The sequence below is a fragment of the Protomyctophum bolini genome (genome assembly GCF_963924005.1).
Source record: "Protomyctophum bolini genome assembly, chromosome: 20".
NCBI classification, from domain to species: Eukaryota; Metazoa; Chordata; class Actinopteri; order Myctophiformes; family Myctophidae; genus Protomyctophum; species Protomyctophum bolini.
In genome coordinates this window covers 4192753-4213634 of record NC_137881.1, presented here as the reverse complement: position 1 = coordinate 4213634, position 20882 = coordinate 4192753, and the positions used below count along the sequence as shown (strand labels likewise).

The 20882-nt window shown below is 47.2% G+C and overlaps 1 protein-coding gene across 1 annotated transcript in view; it reads left to right on the top strand.

Annotated features, from left to right (window-relative positions):
- The window catches only part of adgra3 (adhesion G protein-coupled receptor A3), a 69414-nt gene extending 49653 nt beyond the window's left edge, over positions 1–19761 (top strand). The window contains exons 9-20 of the mRNA XM_080792458.1: positions 516–680; positions 2237–2426; positions 3154–3303; positions 4765–4923; positions 6873–7046; positions 7714–7972; positions 8837–9045; positions 12112–12236; positions 12637–12760; positions 15285–15430; positions 16079–16174; positions 17384–19761. Of these exons, the coding sequence (XP_080648584.1) occupies positions 516–680; positions 2237–2426; positions 3154–3303; positions 4765–4923; positions 6873–7046; positions 7714–7972; positions 8837–9045; positions 12112–12236; positions 12637–12760; positions 15285–15430; positions 16079–16174; positions 17384–19172 (3586 nt within the window). The 3' untranslated portion in view covers positions 19173–19761. The remainder of the gene's footprint in view (positions 1–515; positions 681–2236; positions 2427–3153; positions 3304–4764; positions 4924–6872; positions 7047–7713; positions 7973–8836; positions 9046–12111; positions 12237–12636; positions 12761–15284; positions 15431–16078; positions 16175–17383) is intronic.
- Positions 19762–20882: the final 1121 nt, after the last annotated feature.

The following is a 20882-nucleotide window of genomic DNA, read 5'->3' as shown; positions in this document are numbered from 1 at the left end:
TGGTGTGCAAATATTGAGTGTAAAGATCGGATCGGTGGCCGTTTATCGCAGCGTCTCTACTTTTCCAGTGTTCTGCTAGACCAGGCTTTGCCCAAAAGGCATTTCAAACAGAAAGTGTTTTTTTGACGGGTTGGTCATATTTTGACAGCAGCAACTGCCTGTCATAATTTCACCCACCCATCTAAGTATGTTTTGGACAGTATTAAAGAGTGTTACTGTGCACAGAAACGTTGGTAGCATTACAAATTAAATACAAAAAACTCTACTTATTCCATTTCTTCCCCCTTCCAAGTGCATTTGTCTTATATTATGTAACGACAGCTCCGCTACAGTATATTACAAAGCCCCCTCAGGTACAGCAATGGCATAAAACATTTTTTGGTGGGTAGATCTTGTTGAGCTGGTCATTTTGAAAGTAGCTCTCACGTCACAAATGTGTGGGCAGTGATAGACATTGATAGACCTTTCCTCTCCAGTGTTCTTCTGATAGACATTGATAGACCTTTCCTTTCCAGCGCCCTGACCATCTCCAACATCCAGCCCGGCTCCACGGGGAACTGGGAGTGTCGGGTCTGGACCAGCCGAGGGAACACCACCAGGACCGTCCACATCGTGGTTTTGGAGAGTTCTGCCAAGTACTGCGCTCCGGAACGCGTCTCCAACAACAAGGGGGAGTTCAGGTCAGAACAACGGAAACAGAGGAAGAGCAGAGACACGCTGAGACGTGTGTGTGTGTGTGTGTGTGTGTGTGTGTGTGTGTGTGTGCGTGTGTGCGTGTGTGCGTGTGTGCGTGCGTGTGTGCGTGCGTGCGTGCGTGCGTGTGTGTGTGTATTTTAATGTTTACATGTCCAGGTATAGTGTTAACTTAATGTATAGTGGGAACTTAATTAGCTCAAGTTGTATTCTACCTAAAGCAAGCACAGTTGCACCCCCTTGTGGTCAAAAGGCAAACCCAGTGTCATAACTCTCAAACTTTCACTGGAGACATAAAGTTGCATTTCAGTCCCAGTTCTAGGGTATTTTTTATATCCGGGGACCACCGGGGGTCCTTGAGGGGGTTCCAGGTGGTCCCCAGGTAAACTTAAATGAGGGAGAGTTGGTAACCAAATGGACCCGGCCTTATATAGACTCTTGAGAAAGAGTACAAGTATTGTTAAACTCGTGCAATACTTAGTTTACAAGAAGTTCTACACACAATTAGAGAATTTAGAATAATTATTATTATTAGTTATATTTTCCTAATGGTGCCAACATCAATACAGCATGAAATTATGTACTTTAGCTGTTGAAAAATAGCTGATCTACGAGCTTGTATAGGTCTATTTTTGAAAAATCATGAAAATGTGACGCAAATCTTTATATATATTCTTTCAGAGCGAACGTTTTTAACTCAAATCTTTGCTTCTGGGAGAACATATTTTCAGATGGGGGGTCGGCGGCCAATTACATATAATTCTGGGGGTCCTTGACATGAAATATTGAGCACCACTGACACAGAATCATGAGGTATTTCAGAAAACTGTTAGGATTTAGAAGCCATTTTTTTTTAGAATCGTCTAAACGGGTTCAATCAGGGGTGTAAAAAGACATAAACAGTCTAAATAATTCCACCACATCGTCCGTGTTTATTTATTTGTTTATTTGGATCCCCATTAGCTACTACCTTAGTAGCAGCTACTCTTCCTGGGGGTCCACACATAAAATACATTACAATTACATCATATTAAATACATTTTACAAGACTGTATGAAAAACAGTTAAAAAAATTAAATACAACTAAATATAAAACAAGTGATTAATAAATATAACATCGCAACCATGAATACAATTTCAGTTTGAGTAGCCTACCATTACAGTATGAAAGATTTTATACCTCCCCCTGGCCAGCCGGGGCGCCTGATGGAGGGGAAAGGAACTGGTTGGAATAACGTGTTCCTTCCACGCGCTACGTCCAACCAGGGAAACTCCCCCCTGTTAGGTGTAAAGGAGCAACTTGGACACTCAGGCATGAAGGAAGCATGAGTTAAGTCCGTTGCTCTCCCCAGGTTGGCGGAGGGTGTGTAGAGCCCAGGATCACATTAGATGATTGACACAGGGGTGAAAAATGGGTTACAAAATCGTGGGATAAAAAATATATTTAAGTAAAGATTTTAAACGGTGTTCAATAACCACCATCAAAAAGCAAGTGACATGAGATGTTTCTTTAACGTGTTCCCTTCCCTTCCCTTCCCTCCAGATGGACTCGCACCCTGGCGGGCATCACGGCCTACCTGCCCTGCAACCGGCTGTCGGGCAGCGCGGGCATCTCGGGGGAGGAGCAGCGGGCGTGGCGGCGGTGTGACCGCCGGGGCGTGTGGGCCGAGGAGGACTACTCACGCTGCCAGTACCAGAAAGATGTGACCCGGTTCCTCTACGTCATCAACCAGGTCTGTGGGCATGGGGCAGGGCATGGGGCAGGGGCATGGGCAGGGCGCGGGGCATGGGGCGGGGCATGGGGCAGGGGCGTGTGGGCGGAGGAGGACTACTCACGCTGCCAGTACCAGAAAGATGTGACCCGCTTTCTCTACGTCATCAACCAGGTCTGTGAAAGACGGTGATGATGATTGGCTGGTTTGGTTTGGCTATTAGTTACCTGGTAACTTTAGTTTCTAGTTACTTTGGCTATTTATTAACCACTTCAACCCTACACATTTTGGCCATTTGAAAATAGCAGATCTACAAGCTCACAATGCGTCGCAACGCAAACAGTAAACATAAACATTACAGAGACTTTAGTTGTTACTGTAGAATACTTTAAAACAGTTGTGATGTTTGCACACATGCTTAAAATAGCTCTCGTTTGCTCCGCCCTCGTTGAAAACAATGTATTTTCAACTCCAGGTTGTCTCAGTTCAGTTCAGGCTGCATGAACAGCGCTCGGGCGCTCTGTTTCTGCCCCCTCAATGTCGTAACTCTTCTATTAGATGGCTCTGGTTAGAACTATTGTGTGCGGGCCAGAGTATGTTAGTTAGATCTATTGTGTGCGGGCCAGAGTATGTTAGTTAGATCTATTGTGTGCGGGCCAGAGTATGTTAGTTAGATCTATTGTGTGCGGGCCAGAGAATGTTAGTTAATTATTTCTAAACCTCTCTCTCTCCTCTCTTTGTCGCCCAGATACCGTTGAATGTGACCAACGTAGTGACGAGGGCCCGTCAACTGCTGGTCTGTACGGACAACGCTGCCAACTTCTCCGACAAGATGGACATCATCTTTGTCGCCGAAATGATCGAGAAGTTCAGCAAGTTTTCGGAGAAGTTCAAGGACGTAAGTAATAAGTATACTGGCTGTCCTCGATGACGTCCTAGAGCCTGCTGTGTTGTTATACTAGTGGTTTAAGTATACTGGCTGTCCTCCATGACGTCCTAGAGCCTGCTGTGTTTGTTCCCACTTTGACATTATATAATTTAACCCTAGAACAGGTGGTTCTCAACGTTTTTGGCCGGGGACCCCCCGGAAATGCTTTGGCAAAGTCTCTGGACCCCCGCCCGCACCCTCCCGACCCCCAATATAAATTGACTGCTACAATAACTTAATAATAAGAGACAATACACCATAAATAAATGCTGAAAGCAGATATAATCATTAGGGAAGGTGTATGCATGTACTATGTGTACTATATGTACACATAGTCTGGGCCGCGCCTGGCCCAGACAGACAGCGCTCACTGGGGACGGGTGAGAATGTGACACCAATGAGAGAGAGAGGAGTCCTCTGGCTCTCACTCAGCACTCAGGCAGCTCTGTGACAACATCCTGTGAAGAGGATGGTAATAGATTTAACCACTTAAACTCTATATACTCTGTTGTCCAGCGTCCCACAGGGAGATACGCTTGGTCCCCTCCTCCCCCATTTACACCAAATCTCGTCTTTGTAAAAAGAATAGGCCATCTAGAAGCTCACCGCATGCCATGTTGCAAAGCGTTGTGAGCTTGTAGTTCTGCTACTTTTGCACTATTATAATGCCCAGAATAATAGGGACACTAGGGTTCTATTTCTGCTGCATTTGTCATGCATGTCATGTTCTGCGCTGAAGGTTCAGTTGCAAGTCAATGCTGGGGTTGTCAGAGGCAATACAGAGTTATGAGGAGTCCATGTCAAATTGATTCCATGCATCTTTTCCCCAATTCTGTTTTAAAATTCTCCACTGGAGTGATTTGCGCTCCAGTGGAAAACTGGTGCTTCACTGGCTTAGGAGGTAGAGTGGCCGGCTTAAGTTGGAATCAGGCGGGTTCTGGTTCGATCCCCAGCTGTCCCATGCATGGCTCCGTGTCGAAGTGTCCGTGAACAACACAATGAACCCCTTATAACTGCTTCTGATGAGCTGGTCGGCGCCTTGCATGGTTACATGGGCTGACAGCTGCGTGTAGCCTAATTGGCATGAATGTGTTTTGAATTGTCAGATGGGTACAACAAGGCTTGCACATTATGTGTTTATCATTCCCATTGCATAGACAGCAGTTCAAACTCATTGAATTTGAAGCGTCATTCCCGCTTCTCACTCAACAGAGTGCGGTTCTCCACTGTGACCTGCTATACCTTGGTACTGCTATAGTACGGTACTGACTGTATGCATCTTCTGTTCTGTCTCCTCTCCTTCATGGTTCTCCTCTCCTCCATGGTTCTCCTCTCCTCCATGGTTCTCCTCTCCTCCATGGTTCTCCTCTCCTCCATGGTTCTCCTCTCCTCCATGGTCTCTCCTCCTGGTTTTGTCTCTCCTCCTCCCAGCTGGGCGAGGTGATTGTCAGCATGGCCAGTAACCTGATGCTGGCGGACGAGAGGGTTCTGTGGATGGCGCAGCGCGAGGCCAAGGCCTGCACCCGCATCATCGCCTGCCTGCAGAAGGTGGCCGCCAACCGCCTGGTCACGGCGCAGACCTTCCCCCTGGTCAGTCCACCTCACACCTTCCCCCTGGTCACTCACACATTCCCCCTGGTCACCCAGACCTTCCCCCTGGTCACTCACACCTATTTTTATCCCACAATTTTGTAACCCATTTTTCACCCCTGTGTCAATCATCTAATGTGATCCTGGGCTCTACACACCCTCCACCAACCTAGTCCCCATATATGGGGGACAAGGGGAGAGCAACGGACTTGAACTCATGCTTCCTTCATGCCTGAGTGTCCAAGTTGCTCCTTTACACCTGACAGGGGGGAGTTTCCCTGGTTGGACGTAGCGTGTGGAAGGAACACGTTATTCCAACCAGTTCCTTTCCCCTCCATCAGGCGCCCCGGCTGGCCAGGGGGAGGCCTTTTGGTGTTTTAAGCATTGTGTTATACTTTAGCTGTTGAAAAATAGCAGATCTACAAGCTCATAGCACGGCAACCGTGCCATGCTTGTGCTATGGCAGTGGTTCTCAAAGTGGGGTCTGGGGGAGCCCCAAGGGTCGTTAATATAGTAGTATCATGAGCTTCTAGATCTGCAATTTTCAAATATCCTACAACAGGGGTGGGCAACTTTGACGATGGAGAGGGCCACTATAGTTCCACACTCATGCCAGAGGTCCACATATTACTGTCGTGGCAAAAATAGATGACATGTTTTGAGCTTGTAGATCAGCTATTTTTGCTACAGTATATTTGAATTGAAATCCTGATTATTTTCAAATTGTAGTTATGTTAACTTTATGAACTAAGTACAAATACATTGGACGTAAAAAAAAAGGACAATAACATTTTAATACTAGTCACTAAGCTACTTATTTAGACTGAAGTAATTCAAAGCGGGTCATGTTGGCATGTTTGGAATTGTAACAGCTGAAATCAATACTATATCAGTATTGTGAGATTAACCCGAGGGCCACATTAAGTGAAGGTGGCGTGTGGTGTCATGTGGCCCCTAGGGGCCGCCAGTTGCCCATGTATGACCTATAGGGTTAAACTGGTTAACCCTATCAATAGGCTATATATGGCCCAACATATGTTCAGATGGGGGTCTGGGGGGTCAAATACATATTTATTTGGGGTTCCTTCATATAAAAAAAAAGGTTTGAGAACCATCGTACTACAGTATGGGAGGGAATTCAATGCAGATGTTTGTTTTTAATGCATTTATTCGACTGAGATTGACATTAAAGCTGCTATAAGCAATAATATGTCAAAAACATTTTTTGGTATTCAGACAAAAAGTGACACATCTAGGGGCCGCAATCTGCATTCAAAGATGTTCCTAGAAGCTTCGTCATTGGTCGATTTGCCTGTCTGCTTCCTGATTGGTTAGTCATTGCGACCAGGGTTTTCTTTCATATTGCGGCCCCTTAGATGTGTCACAGAGACTAACTTTATTTGGGAGCGTTCTACCCAATGCTGGCTGTCTGAATACCAAAAAAAAGGTCATTCAAATTTTGACATTATTTTAGCAGCTGTTGCGGTTGCAATGCTCTGTTTGACTTGGAAGATTCCTGTCCCCGAAATCTTTTGAATAGATTTGCAGAGATTAAAATAGGGTGCATCTTGCATCCCAAAACGCAGTTTATAGTTAAAGGGATGCAATAAAACAACGACCTCTGAAACCACGGGATGCACTACTGTACTACTGTACTGTTTGTTATTCTAGTTTAATTTTGCTAGCTTTAGTTATAATAACCATTTCTTCTTCTGTTTTCTACATGAATATAACCTTATAACATTATAACCATATACAATTAAATGGGAGTTTAATGCTGCAATTTGTAAAAATTGCAAAATATGACTCCTAACGTTGAAGTGGGACTCATAAAATGTCCCTGGGACTCATCTCTAAAAGACCATCCCTGCATCTTGGGACTCATTACATTGAAAACATATTTACATCACTGGATTTGAGTTTGTTTGTATTGTTTGTGTTTTGTCCAGACGTCCACCAACATAGCGCTGGACGCCCACATGGCCCGGGCCAGCGACTGGACCGGCATGACCTGCATGCTGTTCCAGAGGCCCAGTCCGGAGCGCAGGTCCGACAGCGCCGGTCCACAGGACCGACAGCTCACCTTGAAGTGCAACACCACCTTCTCCAGCATGCTGCACAAAGTACGTCCCTTTTTGGGGCCGGGAAGGGAAGCCCTTTTGGTGTTTTTAAAGCATTATGTTGTACTTTAGCTGTTGGAAAAATAGCAGACCTACAAGCTCATAGCAAGTGCTCCACTACGAGCTTGTAGTTCTGCTATTTTTTTTTAATCGTGAAAATGTGGCCCAAATGTTTGAATATTATATTCTTTCAGAGCAAACATTTTGAACTCAAATCTTTGCTTCTGAGGGATTCCTGGAATAACATATTTTCAGATGGAGGTCTATATTTTTGGGGGTCCTTGACATGAAAATGTTTGAGAACGACTGACATCATAGAAACATGGGGTTTTTCAAGAAAGACATTTCTTGGAATCGTCCTCAGGTCTAAATGGATTAATCAATAATAATCAAATCGTCAATACAATGAGACTATAATCATAGTTAGTATGATAGTCGGTATTAGTTTGAGTAAATATAACCATGGAATGATAATCAATAGAATGATATTACTATAGTATGACAGTCAGAACACATTTAACGTGACGATTCAATTGTCTTAAATAATTCCAATTAATGATTTAATTGTGTTTTTGGCGTTGGACTAACATCAAAATTTGCCGCCAAAAAAAACACTTATACCTCCTCCCTCTCTCCTCCTCCCCCTCCCCTCCTCCTCCTCCTCCTCCAGAACACGGTGGTTGAAGCCACTCTGCAGCTCCCTCAGTCTCTGCTGTCCCAGCAGTCGCCCCCACCGCTCCTCCCCCCCCACGCCGCCGCCACGGCGCCCGGCGCCACCGCGGGGCAGCAGCCTGACGAGGCGGTCTACAGGCTCCACCTCCTGGCGTTCCGCAACGGGAAGTTCTTCCCGTCCACCTCCAACTCCTCTGGGCTGGCCGACGGGGGGAAGAGGAGGAGTGTGGCCACGCCCGTTCTCATGGCCAGGATGGGTAAGAAACACTGTTGTTGTTTTTTGGCGGGTGCAGTACTTAGTTTAGACAGTTTTTGGTTTAGACTAGTCATTGGTTAGACCAGTCATTAGTCCTACAACTACAACCTATCTCAAACCCTCACCCTAACCCTAACCTCTTAACCCATGTCTAACCAATGACTAGTCTAAACTAAGTATATATTTGATTTTAGTTTATAGTCTCTTCAATAGCTTTCATTTAGTTTCAGTCAACATTTTAGTCACCTGCAATGTTTTTAGTGTTAGTCTAGTTTTTAGTCAAGTAATTATCGTAGGATTTTAGTCAAGTAAATCTACAGTTGATTTAGTCGACTGAAATGTATTTTGGCGGGCCTTGATGCCGTCATAAATAATGAATGTTTTTACACTTGCTGAAAATAGCCGATCTACAGCAGCAAATAGCAGATCTTGCAGATCTGCTATTTTCAGCATGCAACCAAGTGTAAAATGACTTATACTGGATCAGGGGTAGGTAGAGTGGATTTGATGGTAACCTCAAGGTTGCCAGTTCGAACCCTGTGGGCTCCCCCAGAGTTAGTGTCGAAGTGTCCTTGAGCAAGACTCTGAACCCCTAATTGCTCCTGATGTGCTGGTCGGTGCCTTGCATGCTTTCCGCCGCCATCGGTGTATGAATGTGTGTGTGTGTGTGTGTGTGTGTGTGTGTGTGTGTGTGTGTGTGTGTGTGTGTGTGTGTGTGTGAATGAGTGAATTGATGCACAATCTATGTAAGTGTGTGTGAATGGGTGAATGTAATGCACAATCTATGTAAAGCGCCTTGGGATAAAGGCTGCTATATGAATGCACCATTAACCAACCCCCTCTTGTCTCTGCGTTGTGTGTTCAGAGGGCGTGTCCCTGAGCGCCCTGCGGAGCCCCGTCAACGTCACCCTGCGGCGGTTCGCCCGCGGTTCGGACGCCGTGGCGGCCTCCTGGAACGGCAGCCTGGCGGGGGGCCAGGGGGGCTGGCAGACCGACGGCTGCCGCATCATCGCCCACCACGACAACTTCACCACCATATCCTGCGACGCGCTGGGCAACTACGGCCTGATGATGGTGAGTTTACCTGAGATACCTGAGGATACCCCTTGGGCAGCGGTGGCCGAACGGTTTGCGGAGCGGTCTTGATATCGGAAGGTCGCTATAGTTCGTATCCCCGGACCGGCACGTTAAAATTACCACCGCTGAAGTGCCCTTAGACAAGGCATTGAACCCCCTACCATGAAATGTTCTATGAGCAGGGCCTGGCTGTAAACAAGTTATTGAGCTTGAGTCCAGTTACCCTGGGTAAACATAGTACCTTTCCTTTCCTTTCCCCTGCCTGCCCACAGCGATGCGTGGCAGGCTGTCTATTGTACCATCTGTCAAAGCAAGTAAACAATTAAAGCAACAACAGTGGATTTTCTTAACCCATTTAGGCCTGACGACAGTTTTCTGAAATACCTCATATTTCTGTATCAGTGGTGCTCAATATTTCATGTCAAGGAGGACCCCAAAAGCGATCTGTAATTGGCCGCCGACCCCCATCTGAAAATATGTTGTTCCAGGGACCCCTCTCCCAGAAGCAAAAATTTGAGTTAAAAATGTTCGCCCTGAAAGAATATATATTGAAAGATTTGTGCCACATTTTCACGATAAAAAAAAATAGCAGACCATAGCAGCTATGAGATCTGCTATTTTTCAATAGCTAAAGTATAACATAATACTTAAAACACCAAAAGGGGTTCCCACCCAGAATGGGTTAAACCCTTCAACCCTAGCAAAAAATAGCTCTGATCCTCAAGCTCACAATGTTGTGATGCGTTTGTGATGATGTCACACTGGTGGACGGGTTTCTGAACTGCCCACAGCCTTCCTATGAGACACAGACTGAGTAAGAAAACAATTGTGTATTTTATCATGAACATTAGTTAGGGCCAATTATAGGAAGAAGGAAGTTGAAAAGTGGTGAAGTGGTCCTTTTTAACCGCTCTGATTTGCGCGAGCACAGTTTGTCCATGATGACTGTCCCTGAGTGTGTCATTGTTTTGGCCACGCCTTGTGTGGTCGATCGGGCTCCGCCACGGGGGAAAGGCCACTCGTCACTGGAGGATGTATGAAAGAGGATAAGGTTAAACTGCTGCTCCATTTAACCCATTCTGAACGGGAACCCATCATGTTATGCTTTAGCTATTGAAAAATAGCAGATCTACAAGCTCATAGCGCGCCACCGAGTGGCGCGCTACGAGCTTGTAGGTCTGCTATTTTTTAAAAATCGAAGAACGACTGACATTTTTAGAATCTGATCTCAGGTCAGAATGGGTTAATCAGACCAGTGTGTGTCCAGTAGAAACCTCGTATGAATCTGATCTCAGGTCAGAATGGGTTAAGACAGATTGCCCAGCGTGGGGCAATTAAACCGAAACTGAACTTGTATGCCAAGTAAAAAAAAAATCAATGAGCACAATTGATTTTAGTCTCTGTGTGCTAAATATTGTCCACCTGCAAGTGTACAAAACCAGCAGACCAGTAAATTAGAATACTTGCTGCAGCGTTGGACCTAGCTGGCCATAAGTGCAGTCCAGAAAAATATACAGGTTTTATAAATATAAAGGTATTTTATACAAAAGTGCATAGCAATATGTTTCGTGGGTGTGTGCGTGCCTGCCTGCGTGCGTGCCTGCGTGTGTGCGTGCCTGCGTGCGTGCGTGCGTGAGAGAGAGCTTGTTAACCCATTTTGGGTGAGAACCCCTTTTGGTGTTTTAAGCATTATGTTATACTTTAGCTATTGAAAAATAGCAGATCTACAAGCTATGAACTTGTAGGTCTGCTATTTTTGAAAAGTCGTGAAAATGTGCCTCAAATCTTTGAATATATATTCTTCCAGAGTTTCTGTTTCTCAAATCTATGCTTCTCAGATGGGGGTCGTTGGTATAATACATTTTTTGGGGTCCTTGACATGATGAAATATTGAGAACCACTGATACAGAAACATGAGGTTTTTCAGAAGAAAAAAAAACATTTTAAAAAGGCATTTTTTTTAATTCCGACGTCAGGCCTAAATGGGTTAATTGACAAACATGTGACATATAACCAGGAGTCCTAATTAAACTCCATGTGTCTCTCCTCCTTCAGGATCTCAGCAGCGTGGAGTATTTCTCCCCCAGCATCCAGCCTCTTCACCCTGTCATCTAACCCCATGTGTCTCTCCTCCTTCAGGATCTCAGCAGCGTGGAGTATTTCTCTCCCAGCATCCAGCCTCTTCACCCTGTCATCTAACCCCATGTGTCTCTCCTCCTTCAGGATCTCAGCAGCGTAGAGTATTTCTCTCCCAGCATCCAGCCTCTTCACCCTGTCATCTAACCCCATGTGTCTCTCCTTCTTCAGGATCTCAGCAGCGTAGAGTATTTCTCCCCCAGCATCCAGCCTCTTCACCCGGTCATCTAACCCCATGTGTCTCTCCTCCTTCAGGATCTCAGCAGCGTGGAGTATTTCTCTCCCAGCATCCAGCCTCTTCACCCTGTCATCTAACCCCATGTGTCTCTCCTCCTTCAGGATCTCAGCAGCGTAGAGTATTTCTCTCCCAGCATCCAGCCTCTTCACCCTGTCATCTAACCCCATGTGTCTCTCCTTCTTCAGGATCTCAGCAGCGTAGAGTATTTCTCCCCCAGCATCCAGCCTCTTCACCCGGTCATCTAACCCCATGTGTCTCTCCTCCTTCAGGATCTCAGCAGCGTGGAGTATTTCTCCCCCAGCATCCAGCCTCTTCACCCTGTCATCTAACCCCATGTGTCTCTCCTTCTTCAGGATCTCAGCAGCGTGGAGTATTTCTCTCCCAGCATCCAGCCTCTTCACCCTGTCATCTAACCCCATGTGTCTCTCCTTCTTCAGGATCTCAGCAGCGTAGAGTATTTCTCCCCCAGCATCCAGCCTCTTCACCCGGTCATCTAACCCCATGTGTCTCTCCTCCTTCAGGATCTCAGCAGCGTGGAGTATTTCTCCCCCAGCATCCAGCCTCTTCACCCTGTCATCTAACCCCATGTGTCTCTCCTTCTTCAGGATCTCAGCAGCGTGGAGTATTTCTCTCCCAGCATCCAGCCTCTTCACCCTGTCATCTAACCCCATGTGTCTCTCCTTCTTCAGGATCTCAGCAGCGTAGAGTATTTCTCCCCCAGCATCCAGCCTCTTCACCCGGTCATCTACGCCACGACCATCGTCCTCCTCATCTGTCTCCTGACCATCATCATCAGCTACATCTATCACCACAGGTAAGAGATGGTTTCATGATGGTCACTCTGTTAAAGAACATACAGGAGAAAGTCACACACACGCCATTGATTTTGTTTCCGTTCTTGACTTGGGGCAGTGTCAGAGTTTGGAAGTGTTTGTTTTCAATAACACAACATTTCACTGCCTCCTGCATTATGTGACATTTATAGAAACAGGTGGTACGGCAGGACGGTTGAGTGATTTCCAACGAGCGCTTCCAAACTCTCAACACTCCATGCTGCTCAATGTTTTACCACTCAGTCTAGATGAGGGGGGCGTGACCTGATGGGAAAATCATGCATGTGCAAACTCTCTATTGGCCTTGTCGTGGCCCTTTATGTCAAAAAGGGAACCTAAAGGTGTGCATTGTAGTTTATCATGTGTCTTTATTTTCACCAGGTCGGTCCGCGTCAGCCGCAAGTTCTGGCACATGTTGGTCAACCTCTGCCTCCACATCTTCCTCACCTGCGGTGTCTTCGTCGGAGGCGTCAACCAGACACGATATGCCAGCGTGTGCCAAGCAGTGAGTATATATACTGTACATACCCCCCACTGTGCCTCAACACCTGTCCCCAAAAATACTAAACGGAATAATAACTCATTAAAACTCAGCCGTCAAAGGAAGCCGATGTCTAGGAGTTCTTACTTCTTATGGATCCTGCTGTTTTGCCAAATGATCAGATATACCACCCAGCGCTGGGACTTGATGAAAAGCACAGGGAGGGATTTACAGAGAAAGATACTGTTTCTGTAGCTTAACCCATTCTATACGGGAACCCATTTTGGTGTTAGCATTATGATATGCTTTAGCTATTGAAAAATAGCAGACCTACAAGCTCGTAGCGCGCCACCGAGTGGCGCGCTACGAGCTTGTAGGTCTGCTATTTTTTTTTAAATCGAAGAACGACCGACATTTTTAGAATCTGATCTCAGGTCAGAATGGGTTAATCAGACCAGTGTGTGTCCAGTGGAAACCTCGTATGAATCTGATCTCAGGTCAGAATGGGTTAAGAGTCGACACGCCCCCACCTCTTCTCCTCCTTGTTGTGTCGAGTCATCTCACTTATTAATCTGTCCTCTACGGGAGGTGTCTGGGCTTCAAGAGTCTGTTAGAGAACTCACTCCCTCCTCCTCCCGTTTCAGTCAGGAATCGACCAGATTCACACTACTTACTGTGGTCATTTTGTCCTTACCGAGTCGTAACTCAATCTGCTACTCTCTACTTACAGCCAATTACACTGTGAATGAGGAAACGGTGGTGTTTCAAGTAGAGAAGCGTCAGCTTTTCTTAACATCAAAATAGATGGTTTGAACATTCAAAGACAAACATAATAACCTTCTGTACTGAGACACACTGCAAAGACGGCAAACTCGGAGACCATTCTGGGCGAGAACCCCTTTTGGTGTTTTAAACATTATGTTATGCTTTAGCTGTTGAAAAATAGCAGATCTACAAACTCTTGTAGGTCTGCTATTTTTGAGTGGTGCAACCACTCCTACAACCAGCAATGTCCGTGTATGTACCTGATTGTGTACCTGTTTGTGTACCTGAATGAGCACGAGTATGTGACTTATTAATAGCAGTAGGGGGCGCCAGAAACAGAGAGAGGGGTAGTGCTGTGTCTCTAATGAGAGAGAGTGAGAGGGGGGGGGGGGGGGGGAATTGCACCACTCAGTTCACACGTGTGATTTTTTTTAATCGTGAAAATGTGCCTAAAATATTTGAATATATATTCTTTCAGAGTGAAAGTTTTTAACTCAAATCTTTGCTTCTGGGGAGGGGGGTCCCTGGAACAACATATTTCCAGATGGGGGTCGGCGGCCAAATACATATAATTCTAGGGGTCCTTGACGTGAAATATTGAGCACCACTGATACAGAAACATGAGGTATTTCAGAAAACTGTCATGATTTAGAAGACATTTCTTTTAGAATCGGCCTCAGGTCTAAATGAGTTTAAAAATAATGCTCCAAAACTTTATTTCCAGCAGCAGACAGTCAATAAATCTGACCTTTTTGTCACTTTGACAAAGAAAGACCGCAAGGAAGGTGGAAAACATTGTATTTCTGCTGGAAACACAATGTTTTCCACCTTGAGGTCCTTGTCAACTGACACAAGGTCAGATTTATTGTCTGCCTGTCTGGAAATAAAGTTGGGAGCATTATTCTAAAAGTGAGTTGCGAGTCCTCTTCTTAATCGTCTCATGTTTCTACTGAAAGAACATATTTATTTAACAAGAGAGACCTGTGATGTCGCATCAGTGAAAATAATATCTGGGCACTTTCGGAGAGACTACCAAAATAGTACGGTAACTAAAGGAGAGAGTGTGTGTGTGTGTGTGTGTGTGTGTGTGTGTGTGTGTGTGTGTGTGTGTGTGTGTGTGTGTGTGTGTGTGTGTGTGTGTGTGTGTGTGTGTGTGTGTGTGTGTGTGTGTGTGTGTGTGTGTGTGTGTGTGTGTGTGTGTGTGTGTGAGCGTGTGTGTGTGTGTGTGAGCGTGTTGGCTCTAGCAATTTGTCAAACTGTGGAGAATGGAAAAAACGAAGGAATTATTTCATCATTTATCTTTCGAGAGATGTGGAAAAACTGTCATGGAATTCAAATTGCTTAATACATTCTGGGCGGGAACCCCTTTTGGCGTTTTAAGCATTATGTTATACTTTAGCTATTGAAAAATAGCAGATCTACAAGCTCAAGCGCGCTACGAGCTTGTAGGTCTGCAATTTTAGAAAAATCATGAAAATGTGGCAGAAATCTTTGAATGTATATTCTTTCAGAGTGAACGTTTTTAACTCAAATCTTTGCTTCTGGGGGGAGGTCCCTGGAACAACATATTTTCATATGGGGGTCGGCGGCCAATTACATATAATTCTGGGGGTCCTTGACATGAAATAGTTTGAGAACCACTGACACAGAAACATGGGGTTTTTCAGAAAACTGTCAAGACTTGGAAGACATTTGTAGAATCGTCCCCAGGTCTAAATGTCTTAAATTGCTCCAGCTGTGAAGTGTGTTGTTTATAGATGTTTGGTGATGGTTTCTCCTCCAGGTGGGCATCCTCCTGCACTACTCCACGTTGGCCACAGCGCTGTGGGTGGGCGTGACCGCACGCAACATCTACAAACAGCTGACCCGCAAGGCCAAACGCTACGAAGAGCTGGACGAACCTCCGCCCCCACCAAGACCCATGCTCAGGTACTAACACTACATCTCCCACAATGCTCAACTTATGTAATGCTCAACTAATGCTATGCAATGCTATACAATGCTATACAATGCTCAACTAATGCTCAACTTAAGGCTCAACTTATGTAACTTAGCATTTTATGTAGAAATTTTGGTCACTTTATACAAATTACAAACAGTTTAGCATCATCTCAATCAATCAGCATTACGTGTATTGATTGTTCCTGAGTCTAGCAGATTTATCAAAAACATGCATGGTGTTATGAGTGTGACTCTATAAAGTCAGGAAAGAAAATACAGAGGGTCAGCTTTTGGGGAAAGAAGCTGAAGGTAGATAGACATAATTACACTTATTTGAAGACCGATACAAGGTCAACAATCGGCAAGAAATAAGAATAAGAACAAGAGGTAGAAAAATAAAAGGAAATCTAGAGAAAACAACAAAGCAACATAAGGGAGGAAAAAAGAGAAAGAAAAGTTCTTGTCTGTGTTGGTCAGATTCTGCCACACGGTGTCAGCGTAGAGACTTAGGTTCCAATGTAACTCTGTGACTACAACACAAGTCCATTCTCTACATTCTACAGTCTTACAAGAGAGAGCCGAAGGTTTAGCACTTCTCCTGTAACGTCCATATTCCTCCTCCGCCCCCCCCCACAGGTTCTACTTAATCGGCGGAGGGATACCCATCATCGTCTGTGGCATCACCGCGGCAGCCAACATCAAGAACTACGGCAGCCGGACCAACGCACCGTAGTAAGTACTGGTCCATCTCACTGCAGCTGTCACAATTAAAAGATGCTAATACTTCCATATGATTGTGTTGCCCATGAAACTGCCGTCACGCTTTATCTCCGCACCACTGTTAATGTCTATTAAAGAACCTCTCCCGGGGAAAGGAACTGGTCGGAATAACGTGTTCCTTCCACGCGCTATACGTCCAACCAGGGAAACTCCCCCCTGTCAGGTGTAAAGGAGCAACTTGGACACTCGGGCATGAAGGAAGCATGAGTCCAAGTCCGTTGCTCTCCCCTTGTCCCCCATATATGGGGACTAGGTTGGTGGAGGGTGTGTAGAGCCCAGGATCACATTAGATGATTGACACAGGGGTGAAAAATGGGTTACAAAATCGTGGGATAAAAATTATACATGTAAAAAAAAAAAAAAACTCTCCCAAATCGTTCGCATTCCATCCAAAAAATTGCTTAAATTATCATATTTTCGTCTGTCTGTCTGTCCTTATTGCTTTAGTAAATAATACATCTTTGGTTAGAGGGTACAGGAGAAGTTAAGTCCATAAAGTTATGATTATTATTTATAGTGCGCGTGTGTTTAAGTGCCTAGCAACCACTACCAAACCCCCTCCCTCACCCTCACAAGTGGCAGCTGTTTCCAGTCGACTAATTGAGAAATCTGGACATGTATCCGTCTGAAGTCTTTGGAGTTTAATTAATTTCGAGCCAGCGAGATTAAGTCGGCCTCGTAGCGTACCGTATGGAATGCAGAGGAACGGATACTCCTGAAATAGGAGAGCAAACCTTTTCCGCCTACCTTGAATGACTCCTCTGCCTTCTGTAAATGTTAATGTTGTGTTGTTGTATTGTTTACTGATGCAAATATTGTTTACTGATGCAAATAAATACTGTTTTATGCCTGAATAATTCCTATGGTTCCCAAAGGAGGGGAAAAATACAATGCAACACATTGAGAAGGAGGAGGAACACGTGTACAGTGCATAATAATTACCAGAGGCTTTAATAACCTTTGTTCTAAATAGTTTGTAAATCTTGCTTCAATGTTCTCCCGCTGTTCTGTCCCGGTCTCTAGTTGCTGGATGTCGTGGGAGCCCAGCATCGTACCGTTCTAACCTCTGGTTCTGTTCTGTCCCGGTCTGTAGTTGCTGGATGTCGTGGGAGCCCAGCATCAGTACCGTTCTAACCTCTGATTCTGTTCTGTTTGTTCTAGTTGCTGGATGTCGTGGGAGCCCAGCATCGGAGCCTTCTACGGCCCGGTGGGCTTCATCGTCTTCGTGGACTGCATGTACTTCCTCAGCATCCTGCTGCAGCTGCGGCGCCACCCGGAGCGCCGCTACGAGTTCAAGGAGCTGACGGAGGAGCAGCAGCGCCTGGCGCTGTCCTCTGGCTCCGCCCACCACGACGGCGGCGGCGTGGGGGGGGCCTCCGCGGAGGCCGACGCCCACCTCCACCGCCCGCTGACCGGCGGGCTGCAGACGACCGGGCCGCAGAACCCCCACGAGGCCTCGTCCTCCTCGGTGTCGGCCTCGGCCCCGCCCCCGCCCCGTCCCGCCGTGGCGCTGTCGGCGCTGGAGAACGAGCACACGTTCGCGGCGCAGCTGGGCGGCGCGGCGGCGGCCCTGGGCCTCTACGGCGCCCTGTGGGTGTTCGGCGCCATGGCCGTGTCCCAGGAGCACCCGGTGGACCTGGCCTTCACGTGTCTGTTCGGCGTGGCCGCGCTGGCCCTGGGCGCCTTCCTGGTGGCGCACCACTGCGTCAACCGCCAGGACATGCGGCGCTTCTGGTCCCAGGCGTGCTGCTCGGGGCGCCGGGCCTACAGCGCCCAGGAGGACGTCCTGCTGCCGCCTGGGACGGGCGCGGCCGGCGCCACGGCCTCCTCCTCCACGGCCGGGTCGCTCAGCCGGGGGGGAGGGGGCAACGGGGGGGACGCCGCCGGGGGGGGGAAGTGCCACGGCCTCCACAGCAGCGCCGAGTCCTCCTGCACCAACCGGAGCGCTGCCCACAGCGTGACGCGTAACTCGGCGGGGCACGGCAGCAAGCTGACCAACCTGCACGCCGAGGCGGCGCTACAGGGTAGTAAGTCGACGCCCCTCCTCCCCGTCCTCCCCGCCGCTAACGGGAACGCCGCCAACGCCGCGGCGCTCTTAGACAACAGCCTGACGGAGCACTCGCTGGACAACGAGATAAAGATGCACACGGCGCCCACCGAGACGGTCCAGTTCCTCCTCCGACCCACCGCCAACAACAACCACCACAACCACCACAACCACCACCACCTCCTCCCCGCCTCGGCCACGGTACCGCCCCCAAACGGACAGCTGGGGGGGCGGAACCACCACAAGAACCGGGCGCGGGCGCACCGGGCCAACCGGCTCACCGTGCTGCGCGAGTACGCCTACGACGTTCCCACCTCGGTGGAGGGCAGCGTGCAGAGCGCCCCGGGGCCCGGCGGGGGCCGGGGCCCGGCCCACCCCCCCCGGCGCCACCACCACCAGCACCACCACGACGTTGCGGCGCGCAACAGCCGGCGGGCGGCCTACATGGCGTACCGCGAGCGCCACCAGAGCCAGCTGCATCAGGACAGCAGCGACAGCGCTAGCCTGCCGCGCCGCGCGCGCACCGCCAACGCCGCCGCCGCCGCGGACAAGGGAGGAGCTAAAACACTGGACAACGGGGTGGCAGGGGGAGGAGTAATAGTAACCATAGAGACAGAGCTTTCACCGGTCGCCACCGCGAACGCTGTCGCTGCCGCTTCTTCGAGCTCGACTAAAGACAATGGCGGCACGGTGGTGAAACCGCCTTGTGGCAACGCCAACAACGTGGAGCTGGTGGAGAGCCCGCTGCCCAAGTCGTACGGACTCAACCTGGTGACACAAAATGGCGGCATGATGGCGTTGATGAAGGAGAACGGCGGAGGACAACCTTTAATGCCTTTAATTAGCACGGAGTGCACCGCCAGCATAAAGACAGGCTTATGGAAACACGAAACTACTGTGTAGTAAACTTACAGTTTCCCCCCACCCGCCCCAATGTTATTTTTCAAAAATAGCAGACCTACAAGCTCGTAGCGCGCCACTCGGTGGCGCGCTACGAGCTTGTAGATCTGCTGTTTCTCAATGGCTAAAGCATAGCATAATGCTAACACCAAAAGGGGTTCCCGCCCAGAATGGGTTAAAAGACTTGCCAGCAGAGTTAAATTGTGCACTCTCTCTCCTCCTCAACTGTGAAATGTTTTTCTACTTTTTTTTTTCTTTTTTTTTTTTCGGTTGTACATTTTTCTTAGGGGGGGAGGGTGGGGGGTGAAAGTTCTGTGAAAATATTATAATTATTGGAACAAAAATTACGCATTGTTTTGAGTTTGCCAACTCAAACTTTTGACACGTTTTTTTTGTAAATGGTTCTATTTTTATATCATTTAATCCCAAACCCCTCCCCATCATCACTCGATGTGTTGCGTTTGTGAGGTTGGATCTGCATGGTCTGTGCTGTGGCCCCCGTGTGTTGCGTAACCTTTTGGGGCGTCCCCCCCACCCCACTCCACCCTCCACCCCCTGTTTTCCAGTTTGTTCCGACATAATAAACTAATAGTTCCACTCACCTATAAATGAAAGCTTGTATTCCTGTGATATTAAACATCCACAATATCTTTGCTTGTGGCTCTTCTATGATTCTACCCTGCATTAAGGCTATGCTACTTTCGCTTTTAACTCTCACATGGAACTCAGACCAGCCTCTCCTCCTTTAGTGTATTTAAAAAGAACGTTTTTGCTATACTCACCAAAACAAAGGCGAGTCGTGTCATTAGAAAGCCTACTTTCCTTAGTGGACGCACTCTGAGCCCCCCTCCCCCCCACCACACGTATAAACGGTACTTTTTGGCCAGAAAGGGATTTTTTTTCCACCGGAGGAAAAATATTCTCTATGAGTTCTCTGGGCAATATCGGTAGAGGGCGTATTGGAGTAACTATAAGTATTTTTTTTGTGCGTCCACTAAGGAAAGTAGGCTTTCTAATGACACAACCCGCCTTTGTTTTGGTGAGTAGCAAAAACGTTCTTTTTAAAATACACTGAAGAGGAGAGGCTGGTCTGAGTTCCATGTGAGAGTTAAAAGCGAAAGTAGCATAGCCTTAATGCAGGGTAGAATCATAGAAGCATTGCTATATGGACCAGAGTTAAGTGCAGAAGGTGTTAAAAGTTACAATTGCTTTGTTTCCAAGAACTGTACTGTTGCTGGTATAATTGGAGGGGTTTTCACTGAACTTAGGGGTCATCTCTCTCACCTCTCACCCCCCCGGCCGACACCCCAAACCAAAGAGGCCACACTTTAATTGAACGTGGCTGGACAGGTGTCTAGATTTGACGGGGGTGTCATCGTACATTCTCTCTCTCCGAGGTGGCACTGATTTGATGCCTCGTCTCGTCTGAGGCTGACTCTGAGGCCACACGGTCTGCCGTGAGACAGACGGGTCATTAGAGGAGTCTACCATCACCTTCACAGAACAACAGGGCAGTGGAAGAAGTACTCTAAGACTGTTTACTTAAGTAAAAGTAGCAATACCACAATATAGGAGAAATAAATGCCACATGTCACAAGAAAACGGCCTGTGCGCTAAATTTGACTTTGTAAAAGTACAAAAGCATTTGAATCAACATATACTGACAGTACCAAAGTAAAAGTACAAAAGGTGTCAAAAATAGCAGATGTACAT